We start from the raw sequence: 20,764 nt of genomic DNA, 5'->3' as shown, positions 1-20,764 counted from the left end.
CCTACATAACAAATTGCATTTTATCACTGGCAGTCGAATGCTCTCTGGTGGAGAGTCCTCCATCGCCGTGTCACCGACCGACTAGTATTCCCTGGCTTACGACAATGCTGCCTGTTGAGGTAAACGTGGAATCAGTTCCGGAGTGGGGCGTGGCCAACAACAGCTCATTTGCATTTAAGGCAACAGGCCCCAGAAACAGCCTATTCTAAAAGGGACTGAAATTGGCAAGAATGGAGCTGCTGATAATGTGTTAATCTGAGAGGAATTTTTCAGGTACATGTTTTGTGCAACCCATCATCAACCCAGGTCTATTTTGACTTGTTGAAAAAGAAGTATAATATGGGACATTTAATCTGATATTGTTACTACGGACAACAGAGTTTTCATTTCACCTGGGGTCACAGAGCTTTTTTCAAAATATATCCTCATGATCTCCACTGCACCTGCTTCTCTTTAGTATCTCTCTCATTTGTCCTTAAAAGCAAACATCTGAGTACCCGCTCAAATTTCTATGGCACAAAATAGCTTAGGCTACAGAGGTTACCCTGGGCTTTCTTCAATCACCCTTCCATATTCAGGGGCCACATTTGGGGCCCCTAAGTGCAGCTGGGCCGTCAGATGGAATTCAACCAAAGCCATTGTTATTCCCACAGTGTGGGAGGAGGAGAAAGAGTCAGGGTTTTGCTCACTAAATAATGACCACTAAGGTCTCTTTATTCTGTATAGTGGAATGTATGATTCTACTGACTATGGAGTATTGACTACCACCAAATGCTCTGCATTTCCATTTCAATGAAGAAAGTGGGGGGTACTGCCTAGATTTCCCAGAAAGAGTATTTTAAAAAAGCTATGTTTTGTAATTGTTTTTAATTAAATACTTAAAGTTAACTTAAAATACTTAAGATTAGTGAAAATGTAGGTTACTTATCAGTTTTTTTCAGTCCCTGTTGTGAATAATTAATCCAATAATTTCATTTAGTTTTTAGAATAGAGAATTAAACAAAACCTTAGTGAACGGTTACACTCCCTCTCTTGTTTTCTTTTTGAATTTGCAGTGAGATCTGTTATGAGATTTACTTTCAAGAGATGAGTATGATTTGAGCTCATCCATCATCAGACCATACCATAACTTGTTGGTCTATAGCACTGTGTGGTGTAGCAGTATCTATTTAGCTTCAGAAAACTAAGGTATCAATATGTTGTTATGCAGGAATCTTTTTTGATGCTACGGTTTCAGTATCACAAAGGCTGAAGTTCAGTCATTATCCAACAGAAAGTTTCAATGTTTTCTCGAGGCAATCTTGGCTACACAGCAATTTATTTTATTATTATGCTATTTTATTATTAGGCTACATTAAAGATTGCATTTCTTTTGTGAGTAGACTTCAAAGGTCTTTGACAGACAGTATTGTCCTAATCTTATTTGCATGTGACTTGAGTGTGAGTATTTAGTTCATATATTGTTTTTGGTCTGTGCCCCATTTTTTTTATTTACAAGGCTACATATTCTGTCACATTTTAAGTCTTTTTCACTGAAGCATAAACTTTATTTTTTGCTCTCTGTTAACTAAGTCTTTGGTCTTTTATTTATCAATGTGGCCATGATCTGTCAAATTCCTGTGTTCTTCAGTCTTTTGTTCTATCATCTTTCTCTTTAAATATCAAAGTGTAGTCATAAGTGCTTTTTTCAGTGTGACAGATAACCCATTGAAATCACTACGGAACAGGGCTCCTGTTTCCAGGGCAACACAGACTTGCTGCTTCTTTTCATGTGACCGTAGGGCTCTGACGTTAGTGTGTGCGAGGGGGTGGAGGCAGAGTTCTGGTCCTCAGCTGCTGAGAGTCTAGAAGAATCTTGTGGACTTTGATAAAGGAGTCTTGCAGCCTGTTGCTACATCTCTTTGTCTTTGTTTTATTTAATTATTGATTAGAGAAGCATCTACAGCTGTCATCCAATTCATTAACAATCAGGTTATGGATTGTTGAACGCCTCCATCAACAAATAAGCAAAGAGGTAAGGCTTATTGTCTTGTTTGGCTGATGTGGTCAATAAGAAATCTACAAAAATAGAAGGAATGAGAACAAAACAAACATGTTATTGACTGTTAAAATGCTCATTGAATCGATGGATATCTCAGTAAGAGTGGTTCACAAGCTTATTACGTAGGTTGTTGTACCAATGTGCAGTGGGTTTAAATAAACAAGCAGACATGGAGATGCTGTAGATTACTGTTCCCATGGGGGAGTTGGCTTGCTCTTCTTCTCTTCCCTATCTCTTGCACACTTGCATGCAACCTCCCTGGCTATCTTTAACCCCCCCCCCACCCCACCCCCTACATACAGGCACACACCCACTGCTGCTCTGAAATAACACAGGAAGAGGGAAATGCAGTCCCCAGGGCCTTGGAGATTGCTTAGTTAACCAGCAGAAAACTGTTCTTTAGTGTGGCATTTCTGCTACCAACTAGTCGAGTTTAAATACATTACATTTCGTTATCTATAGTTTATCTAGATTTTTGTTAATTCATCCTCCTCCCACAAAAGTAGTTTCATGTCTTGGCATCTTTTGTTGCCAAGCAACGCAACCCTTCTCTCTCATACTAAATTGAATATTCACTGTACTCTTTACTCCATTTCTCTCTCTCAATAACTGTTAAATGTGACATTATGAAATCGCTGCTCTTTCGCTTTGAATGAATGGAACATTCACATAGGACTCTCTTCAAAATGCGAAGTGATGTACTCTTTACCAGTAAAGTGGTGAAAAAGAGGGGCTTTATCCAAAGTGTATTTTTCAACGAGTGTTCCTCTTCTAACTTTTGTCCAATACATGTTCTGATAATGCAACCCATTTCAACACGCAATCAATATGTGTAGCTTATTATTTAATACTCTATTGTACACTTAATCAGAAGGTTTATTTCTTATATGGCACAGTAATGTGCATTTATCATTTCCGTATAGTGGGTGACCAAAAGATTCTGGGATAGGCCTATTCATGACAGATGGCAACAGACCAATCCACAATTACTCTTTTAATCATAATCAATCTTATTACTTGTTAGAGGTGTCGGTTAATAGGTGGTACTTTCTGTTGTACAATAGAAACATGCTTGTAGACTGATGAGTGATTTAATTCAGATGGAATTATCAGCAATGCATGACAATTGAAGAACAAAATAAAGATGCAGAGGAAGATAAGGAGATACTGCACACCATTGTTTAACAGCATAACCAATGCATAATTATGTAGGTATATAATCATTTGTCTTTTGTGAATAAAAAAACAACATACTGAAACTGAATTCTTCCTTATCCACCTTATTCATGAAAGCAAAATCCGTCAGGTTTTCATCTTCCGTCTATTCTGTTTCCATTATAACTTAGTGCAGTCTCAGCAGGCTAACTAGAATATGCGGCAGCTTATATTACTTTTGAATTGTTGACAATTCTGCACTCAATATGGATAATCTATATAATATAACTGACAGAAAAATATAGAGTTTGCTTTTACATGGCTTAGGATACGTCAGGCACTGTCTACTGCCACATTAAAATCAATACAACGCAGCTTCGGCCAGAAATAGAAAACCGTATTTCTGAATACTGAGGTGTCATGTCGACGCCCTTTGTTGGCTAGATAATATCGTAGATAGTTATCAAATGATAATCTACAAAGATAGATTTTTTTTTTATCTGTTTGAAACGCATTAAAAAGACTCTTTCCTACTGCTGTGATGCATGGCAAGGCAGGATTTCTCCCTAATTATGAAACAAGTAGACTAATTAGTGCTCCCGTAGGTTATGTGGGGGGAAAAACAAACAAAACCATTGGCCCGATGATCTTTACAGTATGAATGAGGAATTATGGGGGAAATTCCGAAATGCCTCAGAGGTGACCATATTCCTTACTAACACTGTCACTCTGTTTGATTCACAATTGTTTCAGAAAAGCATGCACATGGGCATGAATCCAACAGAGGGGTTGCCTTTAAGCATCCATTATGCAGTTTGATAGAACAATATTATTTATATTAACCCCTAGTTAATGCGTGTTTTGAGTATTGGATTGTTGATTGTAGGAATACAATATCAATAAGCAAGTGAAGAGTTCAGATGCAAAACCCTCTAAATCTGTCTGACTACTTTTCTTTTAAATAAACATTTTTTATCAGGCTCCTATAGGTTTTTGACTACAAATCAATATTTCAGATTAGGAAGAGGTATTTAGTGGGTTTTGAAGCAAAATTATTAATGTGTGGACAGCATTCACTCACCATTGTTATCTCATTTTTGACGGAGGTGGCGTTTAGAGGGTTTTGCATCTGAACTCTTTAAAGTAGTCATAGGTATGTAGCCAACTAAATATTATCTAAAATATGGGTATTAACATAGAAACAAACACCAGACATAGGCCCATTTTGACCATTGTTGCACTCTGGTGGACAAGAATGACAGTATTCCCCAAGGGTATCAAAAGTATTCCCCAAGGCTAAAAGTTCTTTTGTTAAAATATACAAGCTGATTAATGATGGCAAAGCCAGCTCTTCTGACAGAATGTGTGTAGGAGGTGATTAGTCCTGCCACAGCTGCCTTTGTGTGTTGTCTCTCCTATCTGTTATTACAGCTTGAGTGTTGTGTGGGAGTGAGCATATCTATATTGAGTGTGGTTGTAGGCAAGGAAGAGTTAATGATTCTGTGGATTTCATAGGGATCGGCCTTGTCTGTATATCATCACATTTATTAATTTGATACATTTTTAAATTGTCACACACCTACAGATAACAAACCAACCTTTATTGTTTCCCAATAATGGGTGATGCTGTCATGTATAAAACATATCCATAAATTTAATTAATAAAATATATCTACAAACGTACCTGAAATCAGTTGGCATACAGTTTGAAACAAATGTCCATTGAGGTTGACTGGACCAGCTAACCAGGCTGTTGACCAAAATGCCAAAGCTGATGGACAACAGTTACATGGCAAACCATGGAAGACTCATACCAAATTGACCATCCTGTACAGTATTCACACACCATTAACAGCCCTATTGAAATTGTCTGGTAAAATATTAATAATAATACATTTTATTGTCTTTCACAACACCCACGTCCTTGCACAAATACAGTTGTGTGCAGAATAATAGCAGTGTGAAAAAAAATTGAATAAAGCCCAAAATCCTTACAATAAAGTAGCTGTTAATTCCATAATATCAATGTATTATGAACACTGCACATTCAATTTCAAATCAAAACATGACCAAAATTGATCAAGTTTGTGTTATACCTTTACAGAAGGTGAAGAAAAAAGGAATGTTAAGCTGTTCAAAAAAAAATAGCAGTGTTTGCATTTTTCTTTTCAAACTCATTTACTGTATAAACTGAAATGTCTCAAGATTTTGCTTTACTTTGACTGCACTAATATCTAGTTGCATTACCATTATTTCTGAGAATTGCTTCACATCTGTGTTGCATGGAGTCAACCAACTACTGGCACCTGTGAACATGTATTACAGCCCAGGACGATTGAACTACATTCCACAATTCCTTGGCATTTTTGGGTTTTGCCTCAGAAAAAAATGTTTTGATGTCACCCCACAAGTTTTCTATAGGATTGAGGTCTGGGGATTGGGCTGGCCACTCCATAACGTCAATCTTGTTAGTCTGGAACCAATACTTTGCTCGCTTTTGGGTCATTGTCTTGTTGAAACACCAATTTCAAAGGCATTTCCTCTTCAGCATAAGACAACATGACCTCTTCAAATATTTTGATGTATTGAAACTGATCCATGATCTCTGGTGTGCGATAAATGGGTCCAACACCACAGTATGAGAAACATCCCCATAACATGACTTGTGCACCACCATGCTTTACTGTCTTTACAGTGCACTGTGGCTTGAATTCAGTGCATGGGGGGCAGCAGACAGTTTGTCCAACCACCCACATGCACTGAATGAACTGAGAAAAGGAGATCTGTGGAAAATGGCGGGAGCTCTCTTTTAAGTACTCATATTTTTGCATGTAATACATTTCCAACGGTTCATTGCAGTGCAAATTAAAACCCAATTAAATCTATCTCTGACTTCAGACCCACTCAAACACAACCAAAACCGAAAAACATAACTGCATGAGTGGAGGTAATTACAATACCAAATACCAAAACTAAGAATCTATTTGTTACTGGCATCCAAAGGCACACTACTAATCATGTTCCCTTAGGTTAAGAGTGAATGGATAAGGTTGTTGTGTTGCAACAAGTCTTCACATTTGCCAGTAGGTGGGGTCAGAGGCTGAGAATTGACCGCATTCTGTGGGGAGATGGGAAAACTGGTTTTGGTTCATTTGTCTTCAAGTCTCAATCACTCTAACATACTTAAACATATTGTAGATTACAGTGTTTCTCAGTCGCTTTAGTGAATTTCTTAAATCAGAATTAAAATTCTCAAAACCACTAGTTCATCATAAAAGCACTATGTTGATTGGCATAAATATTTGCTTTTGAGACATAAACATAAAAACATTTTGAGCAAGTTACAATGTGGTGCAGTTTGCAAAAATTGTTTCAAGAGCCGCATGACATGATGGTATATGCAAGAACAATGGAGCCTGTTCTGAAACTTAGATTAGCTGGGTGACATTTACCTGCCTGAGACCTCTCTACTAGTCTAGGAATTAAAGCATATTTGTGAAGGAGGGCTCTGTATTATTTAATTAATTAAGACTTGGGGTACTTAGAACAGATGAATGAAGAGCATATTTGTTTTGGGTTGGGTTCTATGGCCTTGCAACAAAAATCAATGAATGGGTCATTCCACGTCAGTTCAACCAGGGCCCACGCACTTAGGTCTCTTTCTGAAAATTCTGAAAAAATTACCAGGTGTACCTATGTTACCCAGGAGACACACTGTAAAATTACTCTTATGTAAGATCAATACTTTCCAAGATACAGACAGTTTTACAGGGGGAGGGGGGTGTCGATTTTGTCGGCCTCTTTTTTTTGTCAAAGTTCACAAGCCCACAGCGCAAGAACTAAACCATGTAGGAGGCTCAAATTTTGCATGCTGGTACATAAATAGGAATCGTATGTAGCAAAATCACATTTGTCACATTTGGTCTGGATAATCCTGCATGGTCATAGCTGTCCCTCAAAGTTGATACAAATGTTATTGGAGTTTTTGGCTGGGCTCTGTTTAAGCCTTCAGAAGACATATTTGTACTCAACATAGGCTCTTGATTTATTTTCCTTACTGAGATAAGTAGAAACACTCTCACAAAAAGCAATGAACAGAAAACAAATCCCTTCAGGGTCTGAACAGCAGACCTCACAAGTCTGAAAAATTATTTTGGTTATCATTTTCAGAGCACCCAAACACCTTGTGGGAATATACAAAGATTTTTTAAATATGTTTTTCTTTATTCTCCATTATCCCTTCTTTTTGAAAACACCAATTTGTCTTGTCTTATGCAAATCTTTCTTTTTTCTTTTCCACCCTGAACATGGGCAAAATGCCCCATTGACATCAATATGTTTTATATAGAGTCACCACACTGCCACCTGTGGTTGTATAGAGTAACCTGTGGTAGCTCTATACAAATACATTTCAGACCAGGAAGAGAGTGGTATTTAGTGGGTTTAGAAGTTAAATTATTGGATTAGCGTATACTATGTGTGAAGCGCATCCCCTCACCATCTTTATCTCATTTTTGACATAGGTGGCATTTAGAGGCTTTTGCATCTGAACCCTTCAATTGTATTAAGTAGAATTCTGATTGCACTTTTTTCCCTGTAGTTCCACCAGAGATCATCATGGGAAAACAGAACAGCAAGCTGCGGCCCGAAGTGATGCAGGACCTGTTGGAAAGTACTGACTTCACTGAACATGAGATCCAGGAATGGTACAAGGGTTTTCTGAGGGACTGCCCCAGTGGAAATCTCTCAATGGAAGAGTTCAAGAAGATATATGGAAACTTTTTTCCTTATGGAGATGCCTCCAAGTTTGCAGAACATGTTTTTCGCACGTTTGATGCTAATGGCGATGGCACAATAGACTTCCGGGAGTTTATCATTGCTCTGAGTGTGACATCACGGGGAAAGCTTGAGCAAAAGCTTAAATGGGCTTTCAGTATGTACGATCTGGATGGCAATGGGTATATCAGCAAGTCTGAGATGCTGGAAATTGTACAGGTATTAAGTGCTTGATTTCAAACTAAATGTTTACATGTTAGTGTGTCCATGTGCATAATGTTCTTGGGAATTCTATGCTGCTTGAGTTTTTAAACCACACAAGAACAAAATCTTTTGCACAACTCTTGGATTGACAAGTGTGTTGGGAAGACTATAAGTCGACGACCATAGGACTGAAAAACTCCCTCACACTGTCTGTTTCACTTGCAGTCTTTAAGGCCCTATCGTACACCTGGTGCTAGGGTTGACACAAGGCTTATTCTTATCTTACACCCAATTCAGTGATTCATTTTTTACCATGCGCCCCACTTTAATTGAACATTGCTTCTTTAATGCAGTTCTCTGACAAGTCCAGCCGACTAATAAAATTAAAGCTGCAGTTGGCAAGTCTGACAGATTGAGGGGACTTAGCCAAAATTTTGAATGTTTACAACTCTCATGCCCCTCCCTCTACTACCACTAAGCATCCTCTCATCGAGTTCGTGCTTGTCAGTGCGCACCAGGCTGTGATTGACAGTCAGATCTCACACAGCCCTGCTCTGATTGGACCAGAAGAACCGGGAGCTGTGGATTTTTGCAAAACAAATAACAGGCTCTAGGTGGAGGTAGAAGTGTGTTTTTTTCTAAAACCGGCTGATTTATGTGGTTCTGTTGGAGCATAGTGTTGGTTTCAGTGAATATGATCAAAAAATCTTGCCAACTGCAGCTTTAAACATGAGGCCTCTGAGGACTGCTTCACATGTAGGCACACCAGAGAAAGACCAGAGTAGGCACACCAGAAACAAACAGGTGACTGGCACTACACCATCTTGGTACCTGAAGCAGAAGCCTCCTAGTATCATTATAAGCAACTATGAGCATCTGCGGACTGTTTTTCTAATATCTACACCACAGGTGAGCAGTATACATGGGTGTGCAGAAGGCTTTTAACATTAAAAGAGCACATACTGAATTTGCAAATGAGCATATTGGCCTGAGCATATAGTTTGCAGCGCTGACGGAATATATCTCCATCACTCAGATCATCGGTAAGAATATGACCAAGGTACTTTACTACTTTACATGTGTCATGAGTAGAGTATTTTTAGGGTTAAACTTAATATTATATTCCATAAAGGATAAAATAAAGGATGTTATGCCCAAAACACACCCATGCACTTCAAATGCACTGACTGTCCAAATACTGATGCACTGTTTGATGTTGCGCTGCTTGTGGTGGAAATGATACTTGTTGAGAGAATGACAGATGTCACTCTCATTGGTTTAAAGGATGTTACACCCAAAACACACCCATGACTGTTTAAGAACAACCCTTTTGTGCCTGGCCTCTGATCACAAAATCACACTGTCAAATTAGTGAATGTGGACTGGACACACTTTAAATCTTGTGTCTCTGACTTGGTGTTTCAGATCACTAAAATAGAGCCCCATATGTTATGATAAACAACATTTTGGTCTGCAGACAGAGTTTTTCAGTCCTATGTTCATCAGCCTTTGGTGTTCTCCTTATCAACAACAACTTGACAGCTCACACTGCAAAAAAATTATATCTTACCAAATGCTATCTTATATTAAGATAAAAAAAAATCTAGTTAGTGTTGTTTTTAGTAAAAATATACTTACTTTGAGCTCTCTTGTAAGATTATTTGACTTAAAATAAGTCAAAATCTTCTTAAATTAAGACATAAAGTAAATGTATCTGCCAGTGGAGTAAGTAATTTTATCTTAATTTAAGATTAGATTGAAGATTTAAGACAATTTAAGGTAAATTGACTTACTCCACTGGCAGATAAATTTACTTTAGGTCTTAATTTAAGAAGATTTTGACTTATTTTAAGTCAAATAATCTTACAAGAGAGCTCAAAGTAAGTATATTTTTACTAAAAACAACACTAACTAGATTTTTTTTATCTTAATATAAGATTATAACACTTGGTAAGATATATAATTTTTGCAATGCAATATTTAGCTTGGTGGAACACATTTCCTGTTATCCTGTTTTCCTCTTATTAGAAAGTGGTTGCTAAGATAATCCAAAATCAGGGTTGGGTCAGATTACTTTGAAATGTAATCCATTACTGACTACAAATGACATGGCAATTTTTGTAATCAGTAACGTAATCAGGATTACCAAAAACATGTAATGTAATCTGATTAATTTAGGATTACTTTTAGATTACTTCAATAAATACTGTATGTCCCTTAAGTAAAAGACACCACCACTGAATTGATGAAAGAATTCTCATTCTATTTTTCTGTTTATTATTTCATTACATCTAATAAATCTCTTTGCTTTGAGTAAAGCATTCCTGTGGGAATTAACTGATCTTTTCCTCCAAAAATCTTAATGTAGCCCCTTGTTTTAGTGTTACCATTTACTTTCAGGTCACCAGGTCCCATTGTCTGAAAAACACCCAAAACTAATACATTTCTATAGCTATTCTCCACTTTGGGGGTGGTATTTTGGTGGTTGAAGTTTTCCCCATCCCAAAATTGATCACTTAGTCATCATGGATGTGATCATGGATCACTATTCTCCAAACATGCACAATACAGCTTAACCTTTATAAGGGCACACCTGGACAATGAATTTAGCTTTCGCTGGATTTTTTTGACCCAGGGACATGGCCTGAGATTGAATAACACCATGTCCATTTCAATTGTGGGGGTGAGAAAATGATTCCTTTGGGATGTTTTTCAACCAGGGGGACCTGGTGACTTTCTCAAAGTAAACGGTAACACTAAAACAAGAGGCTACATTAAGATTAGGAGGAAAAGATCAGGCAGTGTGCCGAGAGACCTGCCCCAATAGTAAATAAATTAGTAAGTAAGTATAGATACTCTTTTGATTTTAGTCTCCCAATCCGCGAATTAGTGAAGCACAGTGAATACACAGTGAGGTGAAGCACACACCAACCCGGAGCAGTGAGCTGTCTGCTACAACGGCGCTCGGGGATCAATGAGGGGTTAGGTGCCTTATTCAAGGGCACTTCAGCCGTGGATGTGGGCATGGGAGAGCAGTGCTCAACCACTTCCCCTGCCCACATTTTTTCTACTGGTCGGGGATTGAACCAGCAAGCCAGAAGCTTGTCGAATTAAAAGATATCATTAATATCATTAAAAAGTTGCATTGCTTGCATGATAAAATGTAATCAGGTAATCCCCAACAATGTAACTGTAATCTGATTACACAATTTTTTTATTGTAATCTGGTCTGATTATAGTTACTTGATTTTTGTAATCTGATAACGTAATCCAGATTACATGTAATCCGTTACTACCCAACCCTGTCCAAAATGCATGTTTGAGACAGTTGCTACATCCTATATGCTATTACTTTACGAGATGAGATGAGATTAGACATCCTAAAATCACTGATTGGCTGCCTTTTTATGGTCATGATTAAAACATTCCCTTAAAAAAACAAAATGTTTGTGGCAGAATTGCTGCAAGCTTGTGGGTGATTTCTGGCAAATAAATGAGTTCACTAGAATATGTTGCCACAAGTTTGCCAATGTTTGCCACGAGAGGCAAACTTCCAGCAAAGTTCTGGCAACAATGAGGAAATTGCCACAGTTAGTCAGTAATGACAAACGTCTAGAGAACCTCTGGTGACAAATTTGCCAGTAGTAGAAAACAAAAACCAGTCAGCATACTGTAGCGCAGTTATTTAGGCCTAGTTCTGATATGTCTAATTATAATTATTACTAAACTGTTCTACTTGATTTAGCCCATGTTCCTGCATTCCAGTAGCCTGGGTGAACCCAAACAGTGCAAATTTTAATTTCTCAATTGAAAGCCTAACTTGAATGTTTGCCAGAAACGTAAAAGAAAATATGAACTTGCTGCAAACAGCTAGGAGTCTGGCAAACCTGTAGCAAAGAAAAGAATGATAAAAACCAAAAGAACCAATTGTTTTCCATGAGTTTACCACAAGTCCACCAACGCATGTGAAAATAGGACCTTGCCGCAAATTTGCTGCAACTGTTTGCCAGAGACCTAAGGTGTGTTTAACCTGTTGAGGAGTGAACTATTTTCCTGGTTCCCTCTAGAATTCTACGCAAACGATCTATAGTTTCAGTGTTCTTTATACAGTCTATGGGAAAAATACCTGAGGGTAATTGTCACATCATAGTGCGGGACTCTCGGATCGCAAACATTCTAATCACATATTTGTGACCGTACTTCTCAACGTTAAATTCACAAACATAGGCGAACAGGTTTCTGTTTGCCTTGAGGTTTTGCCGAATGTTTGCAAACACCAGCAAACAGTCTGAGAAGGTAGTTCTACGCGAACATACAGTGGAGCTGGACGTGGGCTTGACGAAGGTGACAATGCAATTGCTGTTACAATGGAATGTTAACACCAAAACGTTCAAATGTAACTGTTTCGAAAAAACTTGTTCACCACAAACGTTCGCCAATATTTGCTGAATTTGAACACACCTCAGATTTGCATGTGAAAATATGACCTTGCCTATGACCTTGCAACTGTTTCTATGAGGGATTTCTGTAATTAAGGTTTAACAAATTTAAGCCAAGCAAATGTCCCTTCCATGCTGAACATCCTGAAGGAACATGTTGATTGACAGGAACTTATCATTTGATATACCGAAAGTGATGATGGTGTCACTTACAATCCTTGACTTTACAGCTGTATGCTCATCTATAGTTGAAATTAGAAGCACTTTTTCAACTTTTTTAAAATTATTGTGTGACAGGCCATTTACAAGATGGTATCCTCAGTAATGAAGATGCCTGAAGATGAGTCAACACCAGAGAAGAGAACAGAAAAAATCTTCAGACAGATGGACACAAACCGCGATGGTACAGTAAAAGCCTTATCTTCCAACTTTTTAAAGAAACTGACCTTGTCTTAAGACATTGTAGGTATTTGTTGGCTAAGGATAATCAAATGGAATGAAGACTGTCTATTCTCGCTATGACTAGAAATAATGGTGAAAATGTTTACAATTTTTAAAAAAAGCAAAACTGCTGTAGTACTCAAACGTGATATTTATTTTGAAGAAATGTTTGTTGCATGTTACCAAAGGAGGCTACTATAGGACTTCAAGTGAAACAGGGCTTTAATAAAATGTAAATAAAAAAGTAGATTCAGCAGCTAGTATAGCCATTTTGTTAAACCGCACCCCTATGGAATCAAATCAAACTCATATGTTTTGTGTCTGTATCACCACTTGAAACTGTAGAAATGAGATTTTACAGCTACAGATCCTACAGTTACACATATTTTACTATTACAAATATATTCTGCAGTTTAAAATCAATGCTATACGTACACAAAGCTGTCCTACAATTACAAATCTTTTCTGCAGGTACACAGACTTTTGCGCCACCCTGGGGATCAAAAGTGTCTCATGTATTGTATGTGTGTGTGTCACACTTTGTAACAGTAAAACTGATTAGCAACTGTACAAACAATTTACCCATATGTCCGTCACTTACAAATATATTCTATGGGCATAAATCATTCCACACTTCCTATGTCTTTCAATTATTAATCTATTTACAAATATATGCAACACATTGGCCCCAGCTGTGGCGCAACTGGCTGGGGCACCTGCACCGTACGCTGGCGACCCGGGTTCGATTCCCGCCCCGTCGTCCTTTCCGGATCCCACCCCCACTCACTTCCTGTCATTCTCCACTGTCCTATCAAATTAAAGGCATAAAAAGCCCAAAAAAATATTTAAAAAAAAAAAAAAAATATATATATATATATATATATATGCAACACATACATATCTTTCCTACATTTACAAATACTTTTAAGTCACATTTGATGCTTCCTTGTTGAATAGCCAATGGTGATACTTAGGTTTGGCTAGCCACTCGTTCACTATCCAATCACGCTGGTCTAACATTAGGATATCTGTGGTGTTAGCATGATGACAGAGGCTTCTCCCTTTAGTCTTGCACTTCACAATGAGCAGACTGATTGTGAGAGTTTCTGTTAAGTTGTATGCAGCCTGAGCAAGATCTCAGGACCATGAACAACTTGTCTCCTTTAATCCTTTTTATTTTCATATAATTTGAGAGGTTATGGACTGTTTTCTCTACAAGCACAGAACTAACCATTCTTGACACTCCACTAGGCTGTGACATTCCCTGTTATGATAACATAGTGTAAGTAGATACTGAACATGATATTGTATGTGCTTTCTCAGGAAAACTGTCACTGGAGGAATTTATTAAGGGAGCAAAGAGTGACCCATCCATTGTGCGGCTGTTGCAGTGTGATCCCAGCAGTGCAGGCCAGTTCTGATTGCGGGACCTCATCTCAGATGTCCGTCACCCTAAATTCCACAAAAATGTATTTATATTTTAGTTTTTATTTCAGTTGTTAATTGCTATACCTCTCTTTTCTCCAGACTGTTTGTATAACTGGGACTGACCCCTCATGTATGTCTATGCCTATGTTTGGGTCTCTGGCAGCCGTACTCTATCAACTTTTTCTCTGTGTGGCAACTTGTAAACCGTTAAAGGTTTGGTTCAATATTTTGGACATAGGACCTCATTTCCATGTTAGCAGGTGTGATATTTATCAGTGGAGACCGTGTTCAACACATTTCATCTAGTCCTTCTAGTTGCAGAGTTCGCAGGTGCTAGGCTAGCGCAAGTCATCAGTATGTGTTAGCCTGCCACTGAAAACAGTTTTACCCACTCCACAGTACACCCAAGGCAAATAAATTATAACGCCAGGCTATCAATGTAAATGTCTCTGTTGATTTCTAACATTATTCTATCTTTGCATTTCAATGATCGCATTACATTTTGAGGGACTAGTTTCTTAGCAGCAGCGGAATTATACTTTCTCCGGTTAGTAGTACTGCGCCCGAACTTCAGGGAACAAAGTATAACTATTGCAATGTGATGCAAGGGTAGTTTTATTTCTAACACTATTCTATCAACACAGACATTGACATGGATTGTCTGGCATTAAAATTTATTTGCCGCGGATGTACTTTGGAGTGGATAAGACTGACAGGCTGACACATACTGTTGACTTGCGCTAGCCTAGCACCTGTGAACTCGGCAACTAGAAGGACTGGATGAAACATGTTGAAAACGGTCTCCACTGATAAATATCACACCTGCTAACTTCGAAATGAGGTCCTATGTCCAAAATCCTGAACCACCCCTTTAAGACACAGTCATAAAGATATGTTGTTAGCCAAAGCTAATTGACTGTGTTTGCACTCTAAATTGGGATCCGTAGATGAATGTGAATGACAGCCAAGCACTGTTGAAGAGAAGAAGTTCCAGCCAAGTTGATAGTTTTTAGTTTATTAAAAAAAGGAGACTTTATAGGATTATAGGAGATGAAATGTAATTTTACTGAGAAAGTATTAACAGGAAAGAATGGCTTTCATTATGAGGTTCATTATTATTTTTTTGCCAAGATCTTGTATTAATGACAGGAGACTCAACCTTCTGTGAAGACTTCTTCAGCATATCACAAAGACTTTCAATGAAGTTTAATTTAAGACTGTGTGGTGGCCAATTCATCTGTGAAAATGGTTCCTCCTCCTCCTCCCCAAACCTCTCTTTTTGCTAGGGGGCATAAACGTTTGACTTTGGAAGGTTGGATAAGTCCCAATCACATTATTTTGGACCCACTCACTTTGAGTTTTTATGGGCGCTTCCATATCAAATCCATTCCACTTCACTTTGTTAGGAGAATTCCCAGATGAATGAAGATCCATGCCACGTTTTCACTGCAACCTTGTGTTCCGGCAGATTTCGATTGCACCCACAATACAGGCACAAAGCGCAACCACGGAGCACAAGCTATGAGCACAAGTAGTGTTAATTGAGAAGTATGGCTAGCCTATTCTGTAGCTTGAATGTAAATAAAGCTGAAGTTTTATTTTGAGCACTTACTTGACCTCAATCATTGGACTAAAAGAAGAGAGTTATGGTCCAAATAACAGACAGACCACTTACCAAATTTCAATTCATGGTAGGTTATAAACACACATTAAACATGGTCAAGGAAAAGTGAATGGGGCAACAAAATGCCACGGTAAATGTAAGGACTACCTTATTCTCTTCAGTTAACCTAAGAAATGGGCGATTCAAGTAACATTTCCATTGCCGCTTTACCTGTCCAGTTTATGAGATTTTATTCAGACATTTTAGCAATTGTCTAAAATGGGATTGCCTTTCTATAATAACGATAACAAAGTATGCCAGACCTCCGTGTACAGTGTTACAGTCCAGGCAACAAAGAAATGCTAAATGAATGTTGTGTCTTTGCTAATGTCTGGATAGCACCCAGGTTGCCTGCTGTAGATCAGGCGGGGTCAGGACAAGGAAAAAATAGCATTTCTATGGGCTTTTGTGTAACTGTGCGAACTGTCCATGAATACTTAAATTAATAGCAATGAGTACATACAGTCTTTGTTTAACAGTAACAATAGCCCTACTGTATGCAATGTCTAAGTTTAAATAGTGGTTTATACCCAAACACCCTTTTTACCCTACTCCATAGTTATGGGCATGTAAGGATATGAAATAGAGCACATGAAGCAATGCACCTGTCATGTACAGTACCCACTGTACAAGCCTCTGGAGACCGTTTTATAATCTGAGGTTGGCTCAGTTGGTCAGCTCTAGGCTCAGCAACATTATGCTATCAAAAGATTTCAGATGACCTAAATGCACTAAATGACCAGGTAACCCCATCAATGCTTTTTTCTTCCCTGACGGCAGAGGCATATTCCAGAACGACAATGTCACAATTTATTAATCTGTCTCAAATTATGGAAAAGCGGTTCACAGTTCTGCCTTTAAACCCATTGAAAGTCTTTGCTGGAGAAGCCCAGTGGTTCGCCTTTCCTGTCATCTAGACAAGATCTTGATACAAAATTAATGCAACTCTGAATGGAAATAAATGTTTTGTAAGGGTCCAACGAAATATTAGTGTGCAACTTTTGTTTTGGCCATGCAGTGTATGTTAATGCCTCAATTACTGTAAATCTGTTCAGTCAGCTGTTTAGATTTGTAGGGATTATGAAATTGATAGAATCTCTTATCAATTCTCTTATGCTTAGGTTATGTTTACATGGCATGTTTTTTACCTGTATCTATTTTTTTTCCGATTTGATACACCCACAGAAAAGTGTGACTCGAAGCCAATTTATACAAGTCCGAAATTGACTTCTTGAAAAAAATGTGTTTTTTTAAAAAAAAAGTGTTCTCATAAGTGTAGACTTGTGAGTGCACTGCTGTCATGGCTGCACATGAGGGTTTTTTTTTTTTTGCATGTCATAAATAGCACAGTGATTTCTTTTTTTTAAGTCATGCAGCACAAGAGAAAGAAAGTTTTGCCTGGGTGTGTGTATCAGTGATTTTTGATGGCTGAAAGTTTAGAATGATGTCCATGAATAGAGTGCAACGTTTCAGTAGTGATATAAAAAGCCTTGATAATGTGACAAACCATGAATTGTGTAGGGAAACATTTGATTTGATTTGACAGTTTATGCACATACAAACACTTTTCCTACCATTGACACAAATGACTTTGGAATTTCATGTACCTCCAAATCATCATCTGTGTGGATACACATCAGTTGCATGAATTCATATCTAATTCATATATAATGCATTACCTCATGTTGATAAGAAGGTATCCGGTTCCATGTGCTTCTGTCCTGTTTACACTGGCATGACTTTTATGATCAGTGCCATTTGTGAGCAAAAAATTGGAGTTGGGTAACATTTACCATTCAGTGTAAATAGCCTTAGATGTCTTGAGAATGCATATGCTTGAAAGTGCTTTTTATGCAGTACATACAGGTTTGATTACCTATAAGTATTGTTTAAAACTGTTAACATATTTCACCCTTGCCAGTCTGAAGGACAATAAAAGGTATTTCATAGACTTTTTTCCTATGCTCAAATATGAAAAATGTCAATGCAGAGGCAGAACAACATGTCTTTTATTCATGCTAAAATTACTATTTTATTGTAAGAAGACTGAAGTATGTTTATGAAATAGCCTAACTTTGGGTTGTAAACTCATATGAGTTTGTGTGGGTGTAAATTTGTTTGTTCATCAAGTTGTTGTAATCAAGTGTTGGTATGCCAACCAGAGGACAATAAGAAGTCAAAAGACAAAACAATCCCAATCCTTTGTAGTGCATTTTTGTTGCATGTGCTATTGAAATATTGTTTGTACAGATTTGTTTTTGTAAGGTAATTAAAAAAGATATTTAGTTGTCTTGTTTGCAATGGAGGTTAGTATGCTGAGATGCCACTCTGCAACATCATTATCTACTACTGGGGACATGGCAGAACAGCAAAAAGAAATTTCAGCCCCATGCACCACAACTACTGTTTTATAGAAAAGTGAAATTAAAGCAGAAACTGCTTTTGTGGTTACAAAGATCTTCGCAGATTGCAAAATATAGGGTTTCATCTGACATTGTTAATTGCAAGAATTCAACACCCTGTGGATTCTGTGGTATTGAAGGCCCTAGTTAGTTATGTTGTTCATAGGTTACATGTACATCCTTGACACCTTTGTAAAGGGTAGAGAACTGGTTTTAAAGAGCCACGATCAAATACATTGCTCTTATGTATGTCATTTCATTTTGATTTCTGTTATTTAGTTGCAAGATATTATAGGCCACCATTTTCCAGATAATACCCCAATGCTTTCTCAAATAACAGGCAAAGTTCTTCACACTTCAACTCTTACCACCATCTTTAGGGGATAATGTCATATGCATATTGTATGCAAATGTTTTGGCTCCTCTAAGGAAATTGCCAAAGTGAAAATAAGGAAAGAACCCATGTAGCAAACAAGCAATTGGGTTTTCTTCAAATCATAATGTAACGTAACTTTTATTTTATAAATTCAAAACCTGTAAAGGTTGGGTGCCCAATTCAGAGGTTAGCAACACGTCTTTGACAGAAATAACAGCCTGCAAATAGATACCTGATATCATTATCACTGATCATGAATATCCACCCACTCTTCCTTGTTTATGGTGTCTTGTGTGCACATTAGGCTTAAAGATTTTCTCTATGCTCTGTGAGTTATTTTTTATTTATATTTTTGTCATTGTCTTCCAGACTTCAGGTTCTTGACTGTATAAAATGCACATCCAGGATATACTCTGTGTGTATCCATATGAGAATAGTTAGTAATGTGCAAATCAGCTGAAGTCTGCATACTTAATCATTGTTGAATTTAAGTATGAGTTCTTTTCATTACCATGATACTTTTTTCTCTCCAAACACACATGTGCCTCTCTTGTCCACCTGTGCTTATATCCCTGGCTTGTTTAGCCATTTCAACAGTACATTTAGATCATTGTGAAATGCAAGACAGAAATGCTTTGATTTTTTTGCTGCTTTGTTGCTTAGAAGACCCCGTGTTTGAAGTGTCAGATAATTGAATTTTCCTCAGAACTTTCATAATTGGGCAATTACGAATCACAAGTTTTGATCTAATGTGCAAGTACATTTGAATTTGTTTCTGACTGTTTGCTAAAGGGGTTGTTTGACTCGTTTCATTCAGAAGCAGGTGTCTTGCCCTGGAATGTTCAGACTTTTTTTTATACCCAAACTTCTAAATCTATGTTGTTGTTGGTTGTGGTCGAGTTACCCGAGTTGCTTATGAGGGACTAGAAAGTATTATGAAACTCTCAGTTGCACAAAAATGCATATTACATTTTGAGATGCTTGTATAACTTTGAGAGTGCATGATAAAAGCACAGATGATAAACTGCAGTGGCTTCATGGTGTATGCTTTTGTTTTATTATTACAAATAGCTAGTATAATTCTATATTGCACACATCTGGTGCCAAATACAAAACAGTATTGTAACAGAACTGTACATTGTACAATAGCCATTTGTTGAAAATGTTTGTAATTGTTATATTTTGTAGAGTTTGTAACTTTGTATGGTCCTGTTTTTTTAGATTTGAAACCTTGTACTCTGGTGTGGGTATCATGTTTGATTAATGAATTGATTAAAATACCAATTGTTTTGTGCACAACATACAATGCCCCCTGTCATATTTTATTATTATAACCATTATATAGAATATATAATGGTTACAAGAGTGTAAATCCATGATTTTATAAACACAGGTGTGTAGACTATCCAGACTCCAAAATTGTTCTTTCAAGTTATCAAAATCGTTTTATGCATTAAATGGATATTCCTACACTGTAAAAAAAATAGAACTTGCTTTTTGTTCTGCCAAATAAGGTTTATAAGTAATATTACTCAAATAATCAGGAAGACATGGTGAACTAGAAAAAAAACACTTATCTCACTTATCTTTTTTTTTAATTTTGCATTGCAAACTTTGTCTGATTGTACTTGTCACAGTTTTTTTGAGTAATTTCAACAAGACAGTGTTTCAGCTTTGGTTTTGAAGTCAACTCAATATGTGGGCTGAACTTAAAATACGTTATGGTCCTAACTACAGCAGTTAGGGATTATGGGTAAATGCTACTTTCTTCTTTCATTACTGTTTATTGTGGCTTTTTGGGATGTGTATGACGTAGAACAACTGATGAGCAAAATGACT

At 37.4% G+C, this 20,764-nt stretch overlaps 1 protein-coding gene across 2 annotated transcripts in view; it reads left to right on the top strand.

Moving 5' to 3' along the window:
• ncalda (neurocalcin delta a) overlaps positions 1–20,224 on the top strand; it is a 31,301-nt gene extending 11,077 nt beyond the window's left edge. The window contains exons 1-4 of one of the 2 annotated variants that reach the window (XM_042107538.1): positions 1,841–2,014; positions 7,797–8,191; positions 12,913–13,018; positions 14,380–20,224. In XM_042107538.1, the coding sequence (XP_041963472.1) occupies positions 7,814–8,191; positions 12,913–13,018; positions 14,380–14,477 (582 nt within the window). In that variant the 5' untranslated portion in view covers positions 1,841–2,014; positions 7,797–7,813 and the 3' untranslated portion in view covers positions 14,478–20,224. Of the gene's footprint in view, positions 1–1,840; positions 2,015–7,796; positions 8,192–12,912; positions 13,019–14,379 lie in introns of those variants that run through there. The other variant, XM_042107537.1, reaches the window with a different exon arrangement.
• The last annotated feature ends 540 nt before the right edge of the window (positions 20,225–20,764 follow it).

The sequence above is a fragment of the Alosa sapidissima genome, chromosome 10 (genome assembly GCF_018492685.1).
Source record: "Alosa sapidissima isolate fAloSap1 chromosome 10, fAloSap1.pri, whole genome shotgun sequence".
NCBI lineage: Eukaryota > Metazoa > Chordata > Actinopteri > Clupeiformes > Clupeidae > Alosa > Alosa sapidissima.
The sequence above is the reverse complement of the archived record's forward strand: the minus strand, read 5'-3'. Positions and strand labels throughout refer to the sequence as shown.